Source organism: Oncorhynchus keta, unplaced genomic scaffold (assembly GCF_023373465.1).
Source record: "Oncorhynchus keta strain PuntledgeMale-10-30-2019 unplaced genomic scaffold, Oket_V2 Un_contig_6148_pilon_pilon, whole genome shotgun sequence".
Classification (NCBI taxonomy): domain Eukaryota; kingdom Metazoa; phylum Chordata; class Actinopteri; order Salmoniformes; family Salmonidae; genus Oncorhynchus; species Oncorhynchus keta.
The window spans coordinates 65,634-89,030 of NW_026288701.1; the positions used below are offsets into that span (position 1 = coordinate 65,634).

General features: G+C 42.7%; 1 protein-coding gene across 1 annotated transcript in view; it reads right to left on the reverse strand.

Annotated features, from left to right (window-relative positions):
• LOC118383366 (prominin-1-A-like) overlaps positions 1-18,674 on the reverse strand; it is a 75,289-nt gene extending 56,615 nt beyond the window's left edge. The window contains exon 1 of the mRNA XM_052510806.1: positions 18,208-18,674. Coding sequence (XP_052366766.1) covers positions 18,208-18,505 — 298 coding nt within the window. The 5' untranslated portion in view covers positions 18,506-18,674. The remainder of the gene's footprint in view (positions 1-18,207) is intronic.
• Between the last annotated feature and the right edge of the window lie 4,723 nt (positions 18,675-23,397).

Here is a 23,397-nt window from a genome sequence, read left to right on the forward strand (position 1 = left end):
CATAACATTATACTGCCCTGTTCCACCCATAACATTATACTGCCCTGTCCCACCCATAACATTATACTGCCCTGTCCCACCCATAACATTATACTGCCCTGTCCCACCCATAACATTATACTGCCCTGTCCCACCCATAACATTATACTGCCCTGTTCCACCCAGAACATTATACTGCCCTGTCCCACCCATAACATTATACTGCCCTGTCCACCCATAACATTATACTGCCCTGTCCCACCCATAACATTATACTGCCCTGTCCCACCCATAACATTATACTGCCCTGTCCACCCATAACATTATACTGCCCTGTCCCACCCATAACATTATACTGCCCTGTCCACCCATAACATTATACTGCCCTGTCCCACCCATAACATTATACTGCCCTGTCCACCCATAACATTATACTGCCCTGTCCCACCCATAACATTATACTGCCCTGTCCCACCCAGAACATTATACTGCCCTGTTCCACCCATAACATTATACTGCCCTGTCCCACCCATAACATTATACTGCCCTGTCCCACCCATAACATTATACTGCCCTGTTCCACCCAGAACATTATACTGCCCTGTCCCACCCATAACATTATACTGCCCTGTCCCACCCATAACATTATACTGCCCTGTTCCACCCATAACATTATACTGCCCTGTCCCACCCATAACATTATACTGCCCTGTCCCACCCATAACATTATACTGCTCACCCAGAACATTATACTGCCCTGTCCCACCCATAACATTATACTGCCCACCCATAACATTATACTGCCCTGTCCCACCCATAACATTATACTGCCCTGTTCCACCCATAACATTATACTGCCCTGTCCCACCCATAACATTATACTGCCCTGTCCCACCCATAACATTATACTGCCCTGTCCCACCCATAACATTATACTGCCCTGTCCCACCCATAACATTATACTGCCCTGTCCCACCCATAACATTATACTGCCCTGTCCCACCCATAACATTATACTGCCCTGTCCCACCCATAACATTATACTGCCCTGTCCCACCCATAACATTATACTGCCCTGTCCCACCCATAACATTATACTGCCCTGTCCCACCCAGAACATTATACTGCCCTGTCCCACCCATAACATTATACTGCCCTGTCCCACCCATAACATTATACTGCCCTGTCCCACCCATAACATTATACTGCCCTGTCCCACCCAGAACATTATACTGCCCTGTCCCACCCATAACATTATACTGCCCTGTCCCACCCATAACATTATACTGCCCTGTCCCACCCATAACATTATACTGCCCTGTCCCACCCATAACATTATACTGCCCTGTTCCACCCATAACATTATACTGCCCTGTCCCACCCATAACATTATACTGCCCTGTCCCACCCATAACATTATACTGCCCTGTCCCACCCATAACATTATACTGCCCTGTCCCACCCATAACATTATACTGCCCTGTCCCACCCAGAACATTATACTGCCCTGTCCCACCCATAACATTATACTGCCCCTGTCCCACCCATAACATTATACTGCCCTGTTCCACCCATAACATTATACTGCCCTGTCCCACCCATAACATTATACTGCCCTGTCCCACCCATAACATTATACTGCCCTGTTGACCCATAACATTATACTGCCCTGTCCCACCCATAACATTATACTGCCCTGTCCACCCATAACATTATACTGCCCTGTCCCACCCATAACATTATACTGCCCTGTCCCACCCATAACATTATACTGCCCTGTCCCACCCATAACATTATACTGCCCTGTCCACCCATAACATTATACTGCCCTGTCCCACCCATAACATTATACTGCCCTGTCCACCCATAACATTATACTGCCCTGTCCACCCAGAACATTATACTGCCCTGTCCCACCCATAACATTATACTGCCCTGTCCCACCCATAACATTATACTGCCCTGTCCCACCCATAACATTATACTGCCCTGTCCCACCCATAACATTATACTGCCCTGTCCCACCCATAACATTATACTGCCCTTTCCCACCCATAACATTATACTGCCCTGTCCCACCCATAACATTATACTGCCCTGTCCCACCCATAACATTATACTGCCCTGTCCCACCCATAACATTATACTGCCCTGTTCCACCCATAACATTATACTGCCCTGTCCCACCCATAACATTATACTGCCCTGTTCCACCCATAACATTATACTGCCCTGTCCCACCCATAACATTATACTGCCCTGTCCCACCCATAACATTATACTGCCCTGTCCCACCCATAACATTATACTGCCCTGTCCCACCCATAACATTATACTGCCCTGTCCCACCCATAACATTATACTGCCCTGTCCCACCCATAACATTATACTGCCCTGTCCCACCCATAACATTATACTGCCCTGTCCCACCCATAACATTATGCCCTGCCCATTATACTGTTCCACCATAACATTATACTGCCCTGTCCCACCCATAACATTATACTGCCCTGTCCACCCATAACATTATACTGCCCTGTCCCACCCATAACATTATACTGCCCTGTTCCACCCATAACATTATACTGCCCTGTCCCACCCATAACATTATACTGCCCTGTCCCACCCATAACATTATACTGCCCTGTCCCACCCATAACATTATACTGCCCTGTTCCACCCATAACATTATACTGCCCTGTCCCACCCATAACATTATACTGCCCTGTTCCACCCATGCCCTGAACATTATACTGCCCATAACATTATACTGCCCCACCCATAACATTATACTGCCCTGTCCACCCATAACATTATACTGCCCTGTCCCACCCAGAACATTATACTGCCCTGTCCCACCCATAACATTATACTGCCCTGTCCCACCCATAACATTATACTGCCCTGTTCCACCCATAACATTATACTGCCCTGTCCCACCCATAACATTATACTGCCCTGTCCCACCCTAACATTATAGCTGCCCAGTACCCATAACATTATACTGCCCTGTCCCACCCATAACATTATACTGCCCTGTCCCACCCATAACATTATACTGCCCTGTCCCACCCATAACATTATACTGCCCTGTCCCACCCATAACATTATACTGCCCTGTTCCACCCATAACATTATACTGCCCTGTCCCACCCAGAACATTATACTGCCCTGTCCCACCCATAACATTATACTGCCCTGTCCACCCATAACATTATACTGCCCTGTCCCACCCATAACATTATACTGCCCTGTTCCACCCATAACATTATACTGCATAACAGCTAACTGTCCACCCATAACATTATACTGCCCTGTCCACCCATAACATTATACTGCCCTGTCCCACCCATAACATTATACTGCCCTGTCCCACCCATAACATTATACTGCCCTGTTCCACCCATAACATTATACTGCCCTGTCCACCCATAACATTATACTGCCCTGTTCCACCCATAACATTATACTGCCCTGTCCCACCCATAACATTATACTGCCCTGTCCCACCCATAACATTATACTGCCCTGTCCACCCATAACATTATACTGCCCTGTCCCACCCATAACATTATACTGCCCTGTCCACCCATAACATTATACTGCCCTGTCCCACCCATAACATTATACTGCCCTGTCCCACCCATAACATTATACTGCCCTGTCCCACCCATAACATTATACTGCCCTGTCCCACCCATAACATTATACTGCCCTGTCCCACCCATAACATTATACTGCCCTGTCCCACCCATAACATTATACTGCCCTGTCCCACCCATAACATTATACTGCCCTGTCCCACCCATAACATTATACTGCCCTGTCCCACCCATAACATTATACTGCCCTGTCCCACCCAGAACTACAGATTTACTCTCTACTGTTACCCATCAGTATTATACGGTGCCCTGTCCACCCAGTGAAAGTCATTATACTGCCCTGTCCCACCCATAACATTATACTGCCCTGTCAGAGACACATAACATTATACTGCACTGTCCCACACATAACATTATACTGCACACACACACACATTACACACACTGTCCCACACATAACACACACACCCATAACAGCACCCATAAATACTGCCCTGTCCCACAGAACTAACTGCCCTGTCACCACCCAATTTCACTGCCCTGTTCCACCCATAACATTATACTGCCCTGTCCACACCATAACATTACACTGCACACTGTACCACCCACACAACATTATACTGCCCACACCACCCTGATATACATTGTAACAGTAACAGCAGCATCAACAGGTCCAGTACATTATAGGCCCAGAGATGTCCCAGGAGAGAGGGATTCTTGTTGACATGGACTCTACTGTGTGTGTGTGTGTGTAACATTATGTGTGTGTGTGTGTGTGTGTGTGTGTGTGTGTATACTGCCCTGTCCCACCCATAACTGTCTGTCTGTCTGCCCTGTCTGTCTGTCTGTCTGTCTGTCTGTCATTGTCTGTGTCTGTGTCTGTGTGTAACATTATGTCTGTCTGTCTGCCTGTCCCTGTCTGTCCCAACATTATACTGCTGTCTGTCTGGTAACATTATACTGTCTGTCTGTCCCACCCATAACATTATCTGCCCTGTCTGTCCTGTCGTGGCTGTCATTATACTGCCCTGTCCACTGTCATAACATTATGTCACTGTCTGTCATAACATTATCTGCCCTGTTGTGTCATAACATCTATACTGTCTGTTATACTGCCCTGTCCCACCCATAACATTATACTGCCCTGTAACATTATACTGCCCTGTTCCATAACTGTAACATTATACTGCCCTGTCCCACCCATAACATTATACTGCCCTGTCTGTGCCCGTCACTGTCTGTCCTGTCCCTGATACATTATACTGCCCTGTCATTATACTGCCCTGTCCACCCATAACATTTGTCTGTCTGTTCAGTCTGTACTGCCCTGTCCAGTGAGTCAGTCTAAATATGGCCTGTCTGTACATTCTGTACTGTCTGTCCTGTCTGATGTCTGTCTGTCTGTCTGATGTTATACTGCCCTGTTGTCTGTCTGTCCATAACTGGTGTCTGTCTGTGTGCCCTGTTGTGTGTGTGTGTGTGTGTGTGTGTGTGTGTGTGTGTGTGTGTGTGTGTGTTGTGTGTGTGTGTGTGTGTGTGTGTGTTGTGTGTGTGTGTGTTGTGTGTGTGTGTGTGTGTGTGTGTGTGTAGGGTAAGTCACATTATATAAGGTAGCATTGTTTAAAGTGGCTAGTGATATATTTACATCATTTCCCATCAATCCCATTATTAAAGTGGCTGGAGTTGAGTCAGTGTCAGTGTCAGTGTGTTGGCAGCAGCCACTCAATGTTAGTGGTGGCTGTTTAACAGTCTGATGGCCTTGAGATAGAAACTGTTTTTCAGTCTCTCGGTCCCAGCTTTGATGCACCTGTACTGACCTCGCCTTCTGGATGATAGCGGGGTGAACAGGCAGTGGCTGTGTGTGTGTGTGTGTGTGTGTGTGTGTGTGTGTGTGTGTGTGTGTGTGTGTGTGTGTGTGTGTGTGTGTGTGTGTGTGTGTGTGTGTGTGTGTGTGTGTGTGTGTGTGTGTGTGTGTGTGTGTGTGTGTGCCATATGGCTGGTGGATTAAGGTGTTAGTCCTGGGGACCAGGTGACAGCAGGGAGAGAGCCAGCCGCAGTAAAGGCTTAACTGATAATTGATTAGGCCTCTAATCTAATAACTCTGACCCTGTTACTTAGAAACACCAATCCTACTGCACCGTTCCAACGTGACCCGACACACACACACACACACACACACACACACACACACACACACACACACACACATTCCGTCAGTAACAGCTAACAGCTAACATCTAGCAGCTAGCAGTATTACAATTCACTGCCCTGTTCCACCCTCCTGACCACTCTGTAACGGCTAACAGCTAACAGCTAGCAGTATTACAATTCACTGCCCTGTTCCACCCTCCTGACCACTCTGTAACGGCTAACAGCTAACAGCTAGCAGTATTACAATTCACTGCCCTGTTCCACCCTCCTGACCACTCTGTAACGGCTAACAGCTAACAGCTAGCAGTATTACAATTCACTGCCCTGTTCCACCCTCCTGACCACTCTGTAACGGCTAACAGCTAACAGCTAGCAGTATTACAATTCACTGCCCTGTTCCACCCTCCTGACCACTCTGTAACAGCTAACAGCTAACAGCTAACAGTGTTACAATTCACTGCCCTGTTCCACACCCTCCTGACCACTCTGTAACGGCTAAACAGCTAACAGCCAGTATTACAATTCACTGCCCTGTTCCACACTCTTGACCACTCTGTAACGGCTAAAAGCTAACAGCTAACAGCTAACAGTATTACAATTCACTGCCCTGTTCCACACTCTTGACCACTCTGTAACGGCTAAAAGCTAACAGCTAACAGCTAACAGTATTACAATTCACTGCCCTGTTCCACCCTCCTGACCACTCTGTAACGGCTAACAGCTAACAGCTAGCAGTATTACAATTCACTGCCCTGATCCACCCTCCTGACTACTCTGTAACGGCTAACAGCTAGCAGTATTACAATTCACTGCCCTGTTCCACCCTCCTGACCACTCTGTAACGGCTAACAGCTAACAGCTAGCAGTATTACAATTCACTGCCCTGTTCCACCCTCCTGACCACTCTGTAACGGCTAACAGCTAACAGCTAGCAGTATTACAATTCACTGCCCTGTTCCACCCTCCTGACCACTCTGTAACGGCTAACAGCTAACAGCTAACAGTATTACAATTCACTGCCCTGTTCCACCCTCCTGACCACTCTGTAACGGCTAACAGCTAACAGCTAACAGTATTACAATTCACTGCCCTGTTCCACCCTCCTGACCACTCTGTAACGGCTAACAGCTGACAGTAGCTACAGTATTACAATTCACTGCCCTGTTCCACCCTCCTGACCACTCTGTAACGGCTAACAGCTAACAGCTACCTGACAGTATTACAATTCACTGCCCTGTTCCACCCTCCTGACCACTCTGTAAGACCTAACAGCTAACCTGCTAGTAGATTACAATTCACTGCCCTGTTCCACCCTCCTGACCACCTGACAGCTAACAGCTAACAGCTAGTAGTATTACGTGACAGTACCCTGTTCCACCCTCCTGACCACTACTGTAACCTAACAGCTAAACAGCAGTAGTAGTATTACAACCTGACACTAAACCACAGTAGACCTACCTGACCACTGACTGTAAATAAACCTACATAGCTAACACCTGACAGTAGTGTACACATACTAAACCACAGTGCCCTGTTCCACCCTCCTGACCACTCTGTAACGGCTAACAGCTAACAGCTAGCTGACAGTACTATTCACTGCCCTGTTCCACCCTCAGTGACCACATACTGTAACCTGACAGTAGACCTACAGCTAAAACCAACCACATATTGACAGATACATACTGCCCTGTTCCACCTCCTGACCACTACGGCTAACAGCTAACACCTAACAGTAGACAATGACACTGCCCATGTTAAACCCTCAGTGACCACTCTGTAACGATAACAGCATAACATTCTAACACCTGACAGTAGATTACATATAAACCTGCCCTGTTCCACCCTCCTGACCACTAAACCTGTAACGGCTAACAGCTAACAGCAGTATTACAATTCACTGCCCTGTTCCACCCTCCTGACCACTCTGTAACGGGCTAACATACTAACAGCTAGCAGTATTACAACACTGCCCTGTTCCACCCTCCTGACCACTCTGTAATGGCTAACAGCTAACAGCTAGCAGTATTACATCACTGCCCTGTTCCACCCTCCTGACCACATACTAAACCTGTAACGGCTAACAGCTAACAGCAAACAGTATTACATAAAACTGCCCTGTTCCACCCTCCTGACCACTCTGTAACGGCTAACAGCTAACAGCTAGACAGTATTACAATTCACTGCCCTGTTCCACCCTCCTGACCACTCTGTAACGGCTAATAGCTAACAGCTAACAGTATTACAATTCACTGCCCTGTTCCACCCTCCTGACCACTCTGTAATGGCTAACAGCTAACAGCTAACAGTATTACAAGACCTCACTGCCCTGTTCCACACTCCTGACCACTCTGTAACCTGCTAACAGCTAACAGCTAAACCAGCTAACAGTATTACAATTCACTGCCCTGTTCCACCCTCCTGACCACTCTGTAACACAGCTAACAGCTAGCAGTATTACAATTCACTGCCCTGATCCACCCTCCTGACCACTCTGTAACGGCTAACAGCTAACAGCTAGCAGTATTACTAAACCTCACTGCCCTGTTCCACCCTCCAGACCACTCTGTAAACCTAACAGCTAACAGCTAACAGCTAGTAGTATTACAGATTCACTGCCCTGTTCCACCCTCCTGACCACTCTGTAACGACTAACAGCTAACAGCTGACAGTAGTATTACAATTCATTGCCCTGTTCCACCCTCCTGACCACTCTGTAACGGCTAACAGCTAACAGCTAACAGTATTACAATTCACTACCCTGTTCCACCCTCCTGACCACTCTGTAACGGCTAACAGCTAACAGCTAACAGCTAACAGTATTACAATTCACTGCCCTGTTCCACCCTCCTGACCACTCTGTAACGGCTAACAGCTAACAGCTAACAGTATTACAATTCACTGCCCTGTTCCACCCTCCTGACTACTCTGTAACAGCTAACAGCTAACAGCTAGAAGTAAGACAATTCATTGCCCTGTTCCACCCTCCTGACCACTCTGTAACAGCTAACAGCTAGCAGTATGGGACAATTGGGTCCCATTCAAATGCCTATTTTCCCAAAACCCTGTGTGTGCGTGTGTGCGTGTGCGTGTGTGTGTGTGTGTGTGTGTGTGTGTGTGTGTGTGTGTGTGTGTGTGTGTGTGTGTGTGTACCTGTGTGTGTGTGTGTGTGTGTACGTGTAAACCTGACAGTAGACCGTGCGTGCGTGCGTGCAGATCATCCCAGGTCAGCTAGGCATTCTGTGACTCCCCGTAAAGCACAGAGAGTGCGTGTTACCAGGACAACATGTTGTGTCAAAAGAAGACTACTGCTGTTGTTACCGAGGCAACTCGTCCTGTAGTGATGATGTAGTGGTAGTGGTCCAGAGTGTGTAGTGGTCCGGTAGTGGTTACCGAGGCAACATTATGACCTACTGCTGTTGTTACCGAGACAACATTATGACCTACTGCTGTTGTTGCCGAAACCTGCAACATTATGACCTACTTGCTAAGGCAACATTATGACCTACTGCTGTTGTTACCGAGACAACATTATGACCTACTGCTGTTGTTACCGAGGCAACATTATGACCTTCTGCTGTTGTTACCGAGGCAACATTGTGACCTACTGCTACTGTAAACCTGACAGTGAGCAACATTAAACCTGACAGTAGACTGCTGTTAAACCGACAGGCAACATTGTGACCCAGTTATGACCTACTGCTGTTGTTACCTGACATTATGACCTACCGGGCACATTAGACCTACATACTGTTGTTAAACCTTAGTGACCTGAAAAACTGCTGCTACATGTTACTGACAGTAGGGCAACATTGTGACCCTGACCAGTGACAGTAGACCTTCATACTAAACCTGACAGTGATTGATTCATTGATTAATGTCTCTGATTGGTCGGGCAGTTAGGAACATTGATTGAAAAACTGATTCATGTCTCTAATTGGTCAAGCAGTTAGCTTGACCTGTACCAGGTGTGGGTCAGAATCAGTACATGGTATGAGAGGGAGAACGACAGTCAGCATACATATTCACCTGCTAAACCTGACAGTAGACCTACATACTAAACCTGACAGTAGACCTACATACTAAACCTGACAGTAGACCTACATACTAAACCTGACAGTAGACCTACATACTAAACCTGACAGTAGACCTACATACTAAACCTGACAGTAGACCTACATAATAAACCTGACAGTAGACCTACATACTAAACTGATAAACCTGACAGTAGACCTACATAATAAACCTGACAGTAGACCTACATACTAAACCTGACAGTAGACCTACATACTAAACCTGACAGTAGACTAAACCTGACAGTAGACTAACTGATAAACCTGACAGTAGACCTACATAATAAACCTGACAGTAGACCTACATACTAAACCTGACAGTAGACCTACATAATAAACCTGACAGTAGACCTACATACTAAACTGACAGTAGACCTACATAAACCTGACAGTAGACCTACATACTAAACCTGACAAACCTGACAGTAAACCTGACAGTAGACCTACATAATAAACCTGACAGTAGACCTACATACTAAACCTGACAGTAGACCTACATACTAAACCTGACAGTAGACCTACTATACTAAACCTGACAGTAGACTACATACATAACTAAACCTGACAGTAGACCTACATAACTAAACCTGACAGTAGAGACCTAAACCTGACAGTAGACCTACATAATAAACCTGACAGTAGACCTACATAATAAACCTGACAGTAGACCTACATAATAAACCTGACAGTAGACCTACATAAAAAACATAATAAACCTGACAGTAGACCTACATAATAAACCTGACAGTAAAGACCTACATACTAAACCTGACAGTAGACCTACATACTAAATGACAGTAGACCTACATACTAAACCTAAACCTGACAGTAGACCTACATACTACATAAAACCTGACAGTAGACCTACATACTAAACCTGACAGTAGACCTACATAATAAACCTGACAGTAGACCTACATACTAAACCTGACAGTAGACCTACATACTAAACCTGACAGTAGACCTACATACTAAACCTGACAGTAGACCTACATACTAAACATACTAAACCTGACAGTAGACCTACATAATAACCCTGACAGTAGACCTACATACTAAACCTGACAGTAGACCTACATAACTAAACCTGACAGTAGACCTACATAATAAACCTGACAGTAGACCTACATACTAAACCTGACAGTAGACCTACATACTAAAATAAACCTGACAGTAGACCTACATAATAAACCTGACAGTAGACCTACATACTAAACCTGACAGTAGACCTACATACTAAACCTGACAGTAGACCTACATAATAAACCTGACAGTAGACCTACATAATAAACATAATAAACCTGACAGTAGACCTACATACTAAACCTGACAGTAGACCTACATACTAAACCTGACAGTAGACCTACATAATAAACCTGACAGTAGACCTACATACTAAACCTGACAGTAGACCTACATATAAACCTGACAGTAGACCTACATAATAAACCTGACAGTAGACCTACATAACTAAACCTGACAGTAGACCTACTAAACATAAACCTGACAGTAAACCTGACAGTAGACCTACATACTAAACCTGACAGTAGACCTACATAATAAACCTGACAGTAGACCTACATAATAAACCTGACAGTAGACCTACATACTAAACCTGACAGTAGACCTACATACTAAACTGATAAACCTGACAGTAGACCTAAACATACTAAACCTGACAGTAGACCTACATACTAAACCTGACAGTAGACCTACATAATAAACCTGACAGTAGACCTACATACTAAACCTGACAGTAGACCTACATAATAAACCTGACAGTAGACCTACATACTAAACCTGACAGTAGACCTACATACTAAACCTGATAAACCTGACAGTAGACCTACATACTAAACCTGACAGTAGACCTACATACTAAACCTGACAGTAGACCTACATACTAAACCTGACAGTAGACCTACATACTAAACCTGACAGTAGACCTACATAATAAACCTGACAGTAGACCTACATACAATAAACCTGACAGTAGACCTACATACTAAACCTGACAGTAGACCTACATACTAAACCTGACAGTAGACCTACATAATAAACCTGACAGTAGACCTACATACTAAACCTGACAGTAGACCTACATACTAAACCTGACAGTAAACCTGACAGTAGACCTACATACTAAACCTGACAGTAGACCTACATACTAAACCTGACAGTAGACCTACATACTAAACCTGACAGTAGACCTACATACTAAACCTGACAGTAGACCTACATACTAAACCTGACAGTAGACCTACATACTAAACATAATAAACCTGACAGTAGACCTACATACTAAACCTGACAGTAGACCTACATAATAAACCTGACAGTAGACCTACATAATAAACCTGACAGTAGACCTACATACTAAACCTGACAGTAGACCTACATACTAAACCTGACAGTAGACCTAAACCTGACAGTAGACCTACATACATAATAAACCTGACAGTAGACCTACATACTAAACCTGACAGTAGACCTACAGACTAAACTGATAAACCTGACAGTAGACCTACATAATAAACCTGACAGTAGACCTACATACTAAACCTGACAGTAGACCTACATACTAAACCTGACAGTAGACCTACATACTAAACCTGACAGTAGACCTACATACTAAACTGATAAACCTGACAGTAGACCTACATACTAAACCTGACAGTAGACCTACATACTAAACCTGACAGTAGACCTACATACTAAACCTGACAGTAGACCTACATAATAAACCTGACAGTAGACCTACATACTAAACCTGACAGTAGACCTACATAAACTAAACCTGACAGTAGACCTACATACTAAACCTGACAGTAGACCTACATACTAAACCTGACAGTAGACCTACATACTAAACCTGACAGTAGACCTACATAATAAACCTGACAGTAGACCTACATAATAAACCTGACAGTAGACCTACATACTAAACCTGACAGTAGACCTACATACTAAACCTGACAGTAGACCTACATACTAAACCTGACAGTAGACCTACATAATAAACCTGACAGTAGACCTACATACTAAACCTAGACCTACATACTAAACCTGACAGTAGACCTACATACTAAACCTGACAGTAGACCTACATACTAAACTGACAATAAACCTGACAGTAGACCTACATACTAAACCTGACAGTAGACCTACATACTAAACCTGACAGTAGACCTACATAATAAACCTGACAGTAGACCTACATACTAAACCTGACAGTAGACCTACATAATAAACCTGACAGTAGACCTACATACTAAACCTGACAGTAGACCTACATAATAAACCTGACAGTAGACCTACATAATAAACCTGACAGTAGACCTACATACTAAACCTGACAGTAGACCTACATAATAAACCTGACAGTAGACCTAAATACATAAACCTGACAGTAGACCTACATACTAAACCTGACAGTAGACCTACATACTAAACCTGACAGTAGACCTACATACTAAACCTGACAGTAGACCTACATACTAAACCTGACAGTAGACCTACATAATAAACCTGACAGTAGACCTACATAATAAACCTGACAGTAGACCTACATACTAAACTAAACCTGACAGTAGACCTACATACTAAACCTGACAGTAGACCTACATACTAAACCTGACAGTAGACCTACATACTAAACTGATAAACCTGACAGTAGACCTACATACTAAACCTGACAGTAGACCTACTAAACCCTGACAGTAGACCTACATATACAGTAGACCTACATAAACCTGACAGTAGACCTACATACTAAACCTGACAGTAGACCTACATACTAAACCTGACAGTAGACCTACATATACTGATAAACCTGACAGTAGACCTACATACTAAACCTGACAGTAGACCTGACAGTAGATAAACCTGACAGTAGACATAATAAACCTGACAGTAGACCTACATATAAACCTGACAGTAGACCTACATACTAAACCTGACAGTAGACCTACATACTAAACTGATAAACCTGACAGTAGACCTACATATAAACCTGACAGTAGACCTACATATAAACCTGACAGTAGACCTACATATAAACTAAACCTGACAGTAGACCTACATACTAAACCTGACAGTAGATAATAAACCTGACAGTAGACCTACATACTAAACCTGACTAGACCTAAACCTGACAGTAGACCTACATACTAAACCTGACAGTAGACCTACATACTAAACCTGACAGTAGACCTACATATAAACCTGATAAACCTGACAGTAGACCTACACTAAACTGATAAACCTGACAGTAGACCTACCTGACAGTAGTAGACCTACATACTAAACCTGACAGTAGACCTACATACTAAACCTAAACCTACATATATAAACCTGACAGTAGACCTACATACTAAACCTGACAGTAGACAGTAAACCTGACAGTAGACCTACATACTAAACCTGACAGTAGACCTACATACTAAACCTGATAAACCTGACAGTAGACCTACATACTAAACCTGACAGTAGACTACATACTAAACCTGACAGTAGACCTACATAAACCTGACAGTAGACCTACATACTAAACCTGACAGTAGACCTACATACTACAGTAGACCTACATATAAACCTGACAGTAGACCTACATACTAAACCTGACAGTAGACCTAAACTGACAGTAGATACTGACAGTAGACCTACATAATAAACCTGACAGTAGACCTACATACTAACCCTGACAGTAGAGCTACATGATAAACCTGACAGTAGAGCTACATAATAAACCTGACAGTAGACCTACATACTAAACCTGACAGTAGACCTACATACTAAACCTGACAGTAGACCTACATACTAAACTGATAAACCTGACAGTAGACCTACATACTAAACTGATAAACCTGACAGTAGACCTACATACTAAACCTGACAGTAGACCTACATACTAAACCTGACAGTAGACCTACATACTAAACATAATAAACCTGACAGTAGACCTACATACTAAACAGTAAACCTGACAGTAGACCTACATACTAAACCTGACAGTAGACCTACATACTAAACTGATAAACCTGACAGTAGACCTACATACTAAACCTGACAGTAGACCTACATACTAAACCTGACAGTAGACCTACATACTAAACCTGACAGTAGACCTACATACTAAACCTGACAGTAGACCTACATACTAAACTGACATAAACCTGACAGTAGACCTACATACTAAACCTGACAGTAAACCTGACAGTAGACTAAACCTGACAGTAGACCTACTAAACCTGACAGTAGACCTACATACATAAACCTGACAGTAGACCTACATACTAAAACTAGACCTACATAAACCTGACAGTAGACCTACATACTAAACCTGACAGTAGACCTACATACTAAACCTGACAGTAGACCTACATACTAAATAAACCTGACAGTAGACCTACATAAAATACTAAACCTGACAGTAGACCTACATACTAAACCTGACAGTGATAAACCTGACAGTAGACCTACATACTAAACCTGACAGTAGACCTACATACATACTAAACCTGACAGTAGTAAACCTGACAGTAGACCTACATATAAACCTGACAGTAGACCTACATTAAACTGATAAACCTGACAGTAGACCTACATACTAAAAACCTGACAGTAGACCTACATTACTAACCTAACTGTATAAACTTAATAATACTAAACCTAACAATACTATAAACCTTAAGTAACCTACATATATTTCTAATAACTGACTGTATATTATCTTAATTAACTATACTAACTACCTGTATATTATCTTAATAACTAATATATTATCTTAATTAACTAACTGTATATTATCTTAATTAAATACCTGTATATTATCTTAATTAACTACCTGTATATAATCTTAATTAACTAACTGTATATTATCTTAATTAACTACCTGTATATTATCTTAATTAACTATCTGTATATTATCTTAATTAACTACCTGTATATTATCTTAATTAACTACCTGTATATTATCTTAATTAACTACCTGTATATTATCTTAATTAACTACCTGTATATTATCTTAATTAACTACCTGTATATTTCTTAATTATCTAACATTATATTTCTTAATTAACTAACAATATATTTCTTAATTGACTAACAATATATTTCTTAATTAACTAACTGTATATTATCTTAATTAACTAACTGTATATTATCTTAATTAACTTCCGGTATATTATCTTAATTAACTACTTGTATATTATCTTCATTAACTACCTGTATATTTCTTAATTACCTAACATTATATTGCTTAATTAACTAACAATATATTTCTTAATCGACTAACAATATATTATCTTAATTAACTACCGCTATATTATCTTAATTAACTACCTGTATATTATCTTAATTAACTACCTGTATATTATCTTAATTAACTACCTGTATATTATCTTAATTAACTAACTGTATATTTGTTAATTATGTAATAGTATATTTCTTAATAACTAACAATATATTTCTTAATAACTACCTGTATATTTCTTAATAACTAACAGTATATTTGTTAATTATGTAATAGTATATTTCTTAATAACTAACAATATATTTCTTAATAACTACCTGTATATTATCTTAATTAACTACCTGTATATTATCTTAATTAACTACCTGTATATTATCTTAATTAACTACCTGTATATTATCTTAATTAACTACCTGTATATTATCTTAATTAACTACCTGTATATTATCTTAATTAACTAACTGTATATTATCTTAATTAACTACCTGTATATTATCTTAATTAACTACCTGTATATTATCTTAATTAACTACCTGTATATTATCTTCATTAACTACCTGTATATTTCTTAATTACCTAACATTATATTGCTTAATTAACTAACAATATATTTCTTAATCGACTAACAATATATTTCTTAATTAACTAACTGTATATTATCTTAATTAACTACCGCTATATTATCTTAATTAACTACCTGTATATTATCTTAATTAACTACCTGTATATTATCTTAATTAACTACCTGTATATTATCTTAATTAACTAACTGTATATTATCTTAATTAACTACCGGTATATTATCTTAATTAACTACCTGTATATTATCTTAATTAACTAACTGTATATTATCTTAATTAACTACCTGTATATTATCTTAATTAACTATCTGTATATTATCTTAATTAACTATCTGTATATTATCTTAATTAAATACCGGTATATTATCTTAATTAACTACCGGTATATTATCTTAATTAACTACCTGTATATTTCTTAATTACCTAACATTATATTTCTTAATTAACTAACAATATATTTCTTAATTGACTAACAATATATTTCTTAATTAACTACCTGTATATTTCTTAATTAACTAACTGTAAATTTCTAAATTAACTAACTGTATATTATCTTAATTATGTAATAGTACATTTCTTAATTAACTAGCTGAATATTATCTTAATTATGTTATAGTATATTTATTAATTAACTACCTGTATATTATCTTAATTAACTAACTGTATATTATCTTAATTAACTATCTGTATATTATCTTAATTAACTACCTGTATATTATCTTAATTAACTAACTGTATATTATCTTAATTAACTACCTGTATATTATCTTAATTAACTACCTGTATATTATCTTAATTAACTAACTGTATATTATCTTAATTAACTACCGGTATATTATCTTAATTAACTACCGGTATATTTCTTAATTACCTAACATTATATTTCTTAATTAACTAACAATATATTTCTTAATTGACTAACAATATATTTGTTAATTAACTACCTGTATATTTCTTAATTAACTAACTGTATATTTCTTAATTAACTAACTGTATATTATCTTAATTATGTAATAGTATATTTCTTAATTAACTACCTGTATATTATCTTAATTAACTACCTGTATATTATCTTAATTAACTAACTGTATATTTGTTAATTATGTAATAGTATATTTCTTAATAACTAACAATATATTTCTTAATAACTACCTGTATATTATCTTAATTAACTAACTGTATATGTGTTAATTATGTAATAGTATATTTCTTAATAACTAACAGTATATTTGTTAATTATATAACAGTATATTTGTTAATTATGTAATAGTATATTTCTTAATTAATTAACTGTATATTTCATAATTAGACAACACATGTATTGATTTACTTTAGTCATCTCATATGTATATACTGTACTCGATACCATCTACTGCATCTTGCCTATGCCGTTCTGTACCATCACTCATTCATGTCTTTACGTACATATTCTTCATCCCTTTACACTTGTATAAGGTAGTAGTTTTGGAAATGTTAGGTGAGATTACTAGTTGGTTATTACTGCAATGTCGGAACTAGAAGCACAATAACACACACACACACACACACACACACTGAGCCGTGCTCCTCACCTTTCGGGAAGGGGTTCGGTTGGACCACGTAAAGGAACGCGTGCACCATGTGGAACAGAACACCGATGGCACCGGGCTCGTAGTAGGCGTGCGTTTCGTACACACCGGAGGGCACGAACCCAAAGTCTAGGGGTTCTACCGGCGGCGGGGACCGCTGCTGCCGCGTGCTCACGGACGCGGAGTCTGCCTGCAGTTTGTTCGTCGGGTCTTCACATTCCGGGGAGTCCCGGGGTTGATGACGTAGCTCCCCGGTGCTGCCCCAACACAGCAGCAACACGAGCCCCGCTCTCCACAGCATGTCTTGAGACTAGTCCTTGCAAAACGCACTCCAAATAAAACGGTAAAAGAACACGGAATGAGAGAGAGAGAAAAGATAGTCCCGTAAAGTACTGTTACGTCTTGTTGTCCCGGTAAAACATGTCTCCAGTGACACTTGTTGTCTCTAGAGGTGGAATGAACCGTACTAATGCTCATCCGACGGCGCGCGGGCACGTGATGAGTTCGGGTGCGCAGGCCCGTTGATCCCAGTGTGAGCTGCGATCTCGTGTGTTTGTCACTTACCGTTCTATCTTAGTCAGACACCGGACAGCTGTGGCCGCCAGCGTTCCGTCTTTTTGGCATGAGCTAACCAAAACACAAATATTACAAACAGAGACAGAGAGACGGAGAGAGAGGTAGAGAGAGAGAGACAGAGAAACAGAGACAGAGAAACAGAGACAGAGAGAGAGAGAGCCAGAGAGAGAGAGAGAGGGAGAGAGAGACAGAGAGAGAGAGAGAGAGAGAGAGAGACAGAGAGAGAGACAGAGAGAGAGAGAGCCAGAGAGAGAGACAGAGAGAGAGAGAGAGAGAGAGAGAGAGAGAGAGAGAGAGAGAGAGAGAGAGAGAGAGAGACAGAGAGAGAGAGAGAGAGACAGAGAGACAGAGAGACACAGAGAGAGAGAGAGCGAGAGACAGAGAGAGAGAGAGACAGAGAGACAGAGAGACAGAGAGACAGAGAGACAGAGAGACAGAGAGAGAGAGAGAGAGAGAAGAGAGAGAGAGAGACAGAGAGAGAGAGAGAGAGAGAGAGAGAGAGAGAGACAGAGAGAGAGAGAGAGAGAGAGAGAGAGAGGTAGAGAGAGAGAGAGAGACAGAGACAGAGAGAGACAGAGAAACAGAGACAGAGAGAGAGAGAGAGAGAGAGAGAGAGAGAGAGAGAGAGAGAGAGAGACAGAGAGAGAGAGAGAGACAGAGAGAGAGAGAGAGAGAGAGAGAGACAGAGAGAGCGCAGTATGTGTGGAAGTAATAGGATAATTAACTGTGAAGTGTGTGTGTGTGTGTGTGTGTGTGTGTGTGTGTGTGTGTGTGTGTGTGTGTGTGTGTGTGTGTGTGTGTGTGTGTGTGTGTGTGTGTGTGTGTGTGTGTGTGTGTGTGTGTGAGGTACTAGTTATTCCATACCAACACTAGACGAGGCTGAGGTACTAGTTACTCCATACCAACGCTAGATGAGGCTGAGGTACTAGTTACTCCATACCAACACTAGATGAGGCTGAGGTACTAGTTACTCCATACCAAGCTACAGTTAGCCTTGAGCTAAGCCCACCTCCCGACTAGCCGAAGAGGCCCAACGATACCTCTTTTGCCAATTGGCCTGGACCCTTTACTGCCGACACGGAGCGCCGCCGATCCATCACGACTGGTCCGCCGACATAATCGTCCGAGGTGGTTTCAACAGGCTTTTTCGTTGCGACATCGCCAAAGATCCATCTGCTGGCCAAGGACCGCGAGCTTTCTGAAACGCTGTGTCTCCAGCTCACCCAGCGCACTAGAGCTCCTGTAGCATAATCCTGGGCTACAATTACCCGGGCCCACGACCGGTCTGTCGATGTCACCGCAAGAAGAGGAATAAACAGACTCACCCCATCGCGACGTCCCCCAAAGGTTAGCTCTCTAGCCCTCGCTATCTCCCTACTTGCTATTCGGCCTGCTAACGGCTAGCTTGTCTAGCCCGGGCCTACGAACTGTTAGCTTGTTAGCACAGGCCTGCTAACCATCTGACTCACCTCATCCCAAACACTTCTGAACCCATTTACTTTCTACGTCTATTTGATTTTTATTTGTTTATACCTTCCGGAAACCTGCCTCACCCACTGTGATACGGATTCGCTATCACTTTTAATTTTTATTTATTTTTATGACACATTCAAGAACCTCCAGACGCTAACCAGCTAACTAGCTACAAGTTATTTAGTCATTGTTAGTTTAAAAAAAAAAAAAAAAAAAAACCTGGATAACACTCGCCAGCCCAGCTTCCCTGCCCATCCACCGCTGCCCCCTGGACACTGATCTCTTGGCTACATAGCTGACGCACGCTGGACTGTCCATTAATCACGGTACCCCATTCTGCTTGTTTGTTTATCTGTCGGCCCAGTTGCCTAGTCAACGCCATTTTACCTGCTGTTTGTTGTGCTAGCTGATTAGCCTCGCCTACTGTTTTTAGCTAGCTTTCCCAATTCAACACCTGTGATTACTGTATGCCTCGCTGTATGTCTCTCCCAAATGTCAATATGCCTTGTATACTGTTGTTCAGGTTAGTTATCATTGTTTTAGTTCACAATGGAGCCCCTAGATCCACTCTGCATACCCCTGTCACCTCCTTTGTCCCACCCCCACACATGCGGTGACCTCACCCATTACAACCAGCATGTCCAGAGATACAACCTCTCTCATCATCACCCAGTGCCTGGGCTTACCTCCGCTGTACCCGCACCCCACCATACCCCTGTCTGCGCATTATGCCCTGAATATATTCTACCATGCCCAGAAACCTGCTCCTCTTATCCTCTGCCCCCAACGCTCTAGGCGACCAATTTTGATAGCCTTTAGCCGCACCCTCATACTACTCCTTCTCTGTTCTGCGGGTGATGTGGAGGTAAACCCAGGCCCTGCATGCCCCCAGGTACCCTCATTTGTTGACTTCTGTGATCGAAAAAGTCTTGGTTTTATGCATGTCAACATCAGAAGCCTCCTCCCTAAGTTTGTTTTACTCACTGCTTTAGCACACTCTGCTAACCCTGATGTCCTTGCCGTGTCTGAATCCTGGCTCAGGAAGGCCACCAAAAATTCAGAGATTTCCATACCCAACTATAACATCTTCCGTCAAGATAGAACTGCCAAAGGGGGCGGAGTCGCAGTCTACTGCAGAGATAGCCTGCAAAGTAATGTCATACTTTCCAGGTCCATACCCAAACAGTTTGAACTACTAATTTTGAAAATTACTCTCTCCAGAAACAAGTCTATCACTGTTGCCGCCTGCTACCGACCCCCGTCAGCTCCCAGCTGCGCCCTGGACACCATTTGTGAATTGATCGCCCCCATCTAGCTTCAGAGTTTGTTCTGTTAGGTGACCTAAACTGGGATATGCTTAACACCCCGGCAGTCCTACAATCTAAGCTAGATGCCCTCAATCTCACTCAAATCATCAAGGAACCCACCAGGTACAACCCTAACTCTGTAAACAAGGGCACCCTCATAGACGTCATCCTGACCAACTGGCCCTCCAAATATACCTCCGCTGTCTTCAACCAGGATCTCAGCGATCACTGCCTCATCGCCTGTATCCGCCACGGAGCCGCAGTCAAACGACCACCCTCATCACTGTCAAACGCTCCCTAAAACACTTCTGTGAGCAGGCCTTTCTAATCGACCTGGCCCGTGTATCCTGGAAGGACATTGACCTCATCCCGTCAGTTGAGGATGCCTGGTCATTCTTTAAAAGTAACTTCCTCACCATTTTAGATAAGCATGCTCCGTTCAAAAATGCAGAACCAAGAACAGATACAGCCCTTGGTTCACTCCAGACCTGACTGCCCTCGACCAGCACAAAAACATCCTGTGGCGGACTGCAATAGCATCGAATAGCCCCGTGATATGCAACTGTTCAGGGAAGTCAGGAACCAATACACGCAGTCAGTCAGGAAAGCTAAGGCCAGCTTCTTCAGGCAGAAGTTTGCATCCTGTAGCTCCAACTCCAAAAAGTTCTGGGACACTGTGAAGTCCATGGAGAACAAGAGCACCTCCTCCCAGCTGCCCACTGCACTGAGGCTAGGAAACACGGTCTCCACCGATAAATCCATGATTATCGAAAACTTCAATAAGCACTTCTCAACGGCTGGCCATGCCTTCCGCCTGGCTACTCCAACCTCGGCCAACAGCTCCGCCCCCCGTAGTTCCTCACCCAAGCCTCTCCAGGTTCTCCTTTACCCAGATCCAGATAGCAGATGTTCTGAAAGAGCTGCAAAACCTGGACCCGTACAAATCAGCTGGGCTTGACAATCTGGACCCGCTATTTCTGAAACTATCTGCCGCCATTGTCGCAACCCCTATTACCAGCCTGTTCAACCTCTCTTTCATATCGTCTGAGATCCCCAAGGATTGAAAGCTGCCGCAGTCATCCCCCTCTTCAAAGGGGGAGACACCCTGGACCCAAACTGCTATAGACCTATATCCATCCTGCCCTGCCTATCTAAGGTCTTCGAAAGCCAAGTCAACAAACAGGTCACTGACCATCTCGAATCCCACCGTACCTTCTCCGCTGTGCAATCTGGTTTCCGAGCCGGTCACGGGTGCACCTCAGCCACACTCAAGGTACTAAATGATATCATAACCGCCATCGATAAAAGACAGTACTGTGCAGCCGTCTTCATCGACCTCGCCAAGGCTTTCGACTCTGTCAATCACCAAATTCTTATCGGCAGACTCAACAGCCTCGGTTTTCGGATGACTGCCTTGCCTGGTTCACCAATTACTTTGCAGACAGAGTTCAGTGTGTCAAATCAGAGGGCATGCTGTCCGGTCCTCTGGCAGTCTCTATGGGGGTGCCACAGGGTTCAATTCTCGGGCCGACTCTTTTCTCTGTATATATCAATGATGTTGCTCTTGCTGCGGGCGATTCCCTGATCCACCTCTACGCAGACGACACCATTCTATATACTTTCGGCCCGTCATTGGACACTGTGCTATCCAACCTCCAAACGAGCTTCAATGCCATACAGCACTCCTTCCGTGGCCTCCAACTGCTCTTAAACGCGAGTAAAACCAAATGCATGCTTTTCAACCGATCGCTGCCTGCACCCGCATGCCCGACTAGCATCACCACCCTGGATGGTTCCAACCTTGAATATGTGGACATCTATAAGTACCTAGGTGTCT